Genomic DNA, 1,341 nt, shown 5'->3' with positions numbered 1-1,341 from the left:
ATATATATCTAAAACAGCACAGGGACTATTGCATTTTTCAATGTTAACATTTTCATACACACACAGGAAATTCCCACTCACCTTCTCACTCTCTTCCTCAAGCGGCAAGTTTTCGATAGTAATATATTTGGGATAGGCATGAATGAGTGCTTCCACCACCGGCGCACTCTCTGGCACTATTTCCAGGAATTGCGGCTCTTCTGCGTGGTATTCGCGGCTATTTTCAAGTGTGTGGTACAAGCGCACATTGTCTGCTTCAACGACAACACTGTGGGTAAAGTGGATATGTTTAAGATGATACTTTTATTCAGAAATAATCAAGAGGGGATGGACACTGCAATTAACAGAATTTAATGTAAAAATAAAATAGATAAATAAAGGATCTAACTAACATTACTGATATGAAATTTACAGCAAAATATTTACAGAAAATTTCAAGCATTTTAACAAGTGTCAAACCTAAACTGCCCTAGCCACAGCCAAATGACAAAAGGAATAATAAATTCATTCTCCATCCAACTCAAAAGCAAATTATCTCTCATCCAACTCAATACATGCATCCCCAAAATCCAAGAGAGTTTATACTTTACCGTAGACAATTCCCTCGAATCAATCTTACAGGAGTGTCAGGACCCAACTCTACACGATTCACAACCCTTTTTTTGGACGCGCACCACTTTTCCCCTCCTCCAAACACGCTGCATGATTTATCCACTGTTGATGTGTAAATGGTGTGTTAATTTCCATTAAAGGTTCCTCTCAATTTTTTTTTACACAACCTCAATATTGAGATCAGTAAGAAAAATTTCTTTTAAAAAAAGGTATGTCACTTCAATCTCTGGTAAAAAAGTTTTGACTGAGAAATATATCATTTTCTAGGACATCACAATAAAGATCTCCTTTATGTAAATTATCTGGGAAATTAAGTAAACGGAACGTGACCCTAAAATATAAAAAATCTACACTTTATCAACACTATCAAAATTACCTTGTTAACACATATGATGAAAATGAGATCATGAATAAAAATAAAAGATCTAAATTTTCTCAACCTTGCATAAGGACAACTCCAAACTACAAAATATAACATAAGACCTTCATATTCCTTACAAAAGTAAAATATATATCTAACCATGAAACTATAAATTATTCTTTACAAATCAGAGCTACACATGTAAACTGAAACTCACCGCCAGTAAGGAATGGAGGCAAACAATCGTGCATAAACCCAGTTCCCATTTGGTCCACAGCTGCGTCTAAGGGGGCCATTTCCAGCATGCGCCCCACCATCTCCCCAACCTATTATGGGCAATAACATAAATTTCTCAAACATGTCTACCT

General features: G+C 35.8%; 1 protein-coding gene across 2 annotated transcripts in view; it reads right to left on the bottom strand.

The window, feature by feature from the left end:
- The window catches only part of LOC119594520 (ribosomal oxygenase 1-like), an 11,285-nt gene that overhangs the window by 898 nt on the left and 9,046 nt on the right, over nucleotides 1-1,341 (bottom strand). For both annotated transcript variants that reach the window (XM_037943554.1, XM_037943555.1), the window contains exons 10-12: nucleotides 1,191-1,299; nucleotides 591-714; nucleotides 82-268 (exon numbers count right to left, since the gene is read on the bottom strand). In XM_037943554.1, the coding sequence (XP_037799482.1) occupies nucleotides 82-268; nucleotides 591-714; nucleotides 1,191-1,299 (420 nt within the window). The remainder of the gene's footprint in view (nucleotides 1-81; nucleotides 269-590; nucleotides 715-1,190; nucleotides 1,300-1,341) is intronic.

Source organism: Penaeus monodon, chromosome 34, assembly GCF_015228065.2.
Source record: "Penaeus monodon isolate SGIC_2016 chromosome 34, NSTDA_Pmon_1, whole genome shotgun sequence".
Classification (NCBI taxonomy): domain Eukaryota; kingdom Metazoa; phylum Arthropoda; class Malacostraca; order Decapoda; family Penaeidae; genus Penaeus; species Penaeus monodon.
Note: the sequence above shows the minus strand (reverse complement) of the source record. Positions and strands in the feature narration are given on the sequence as shown.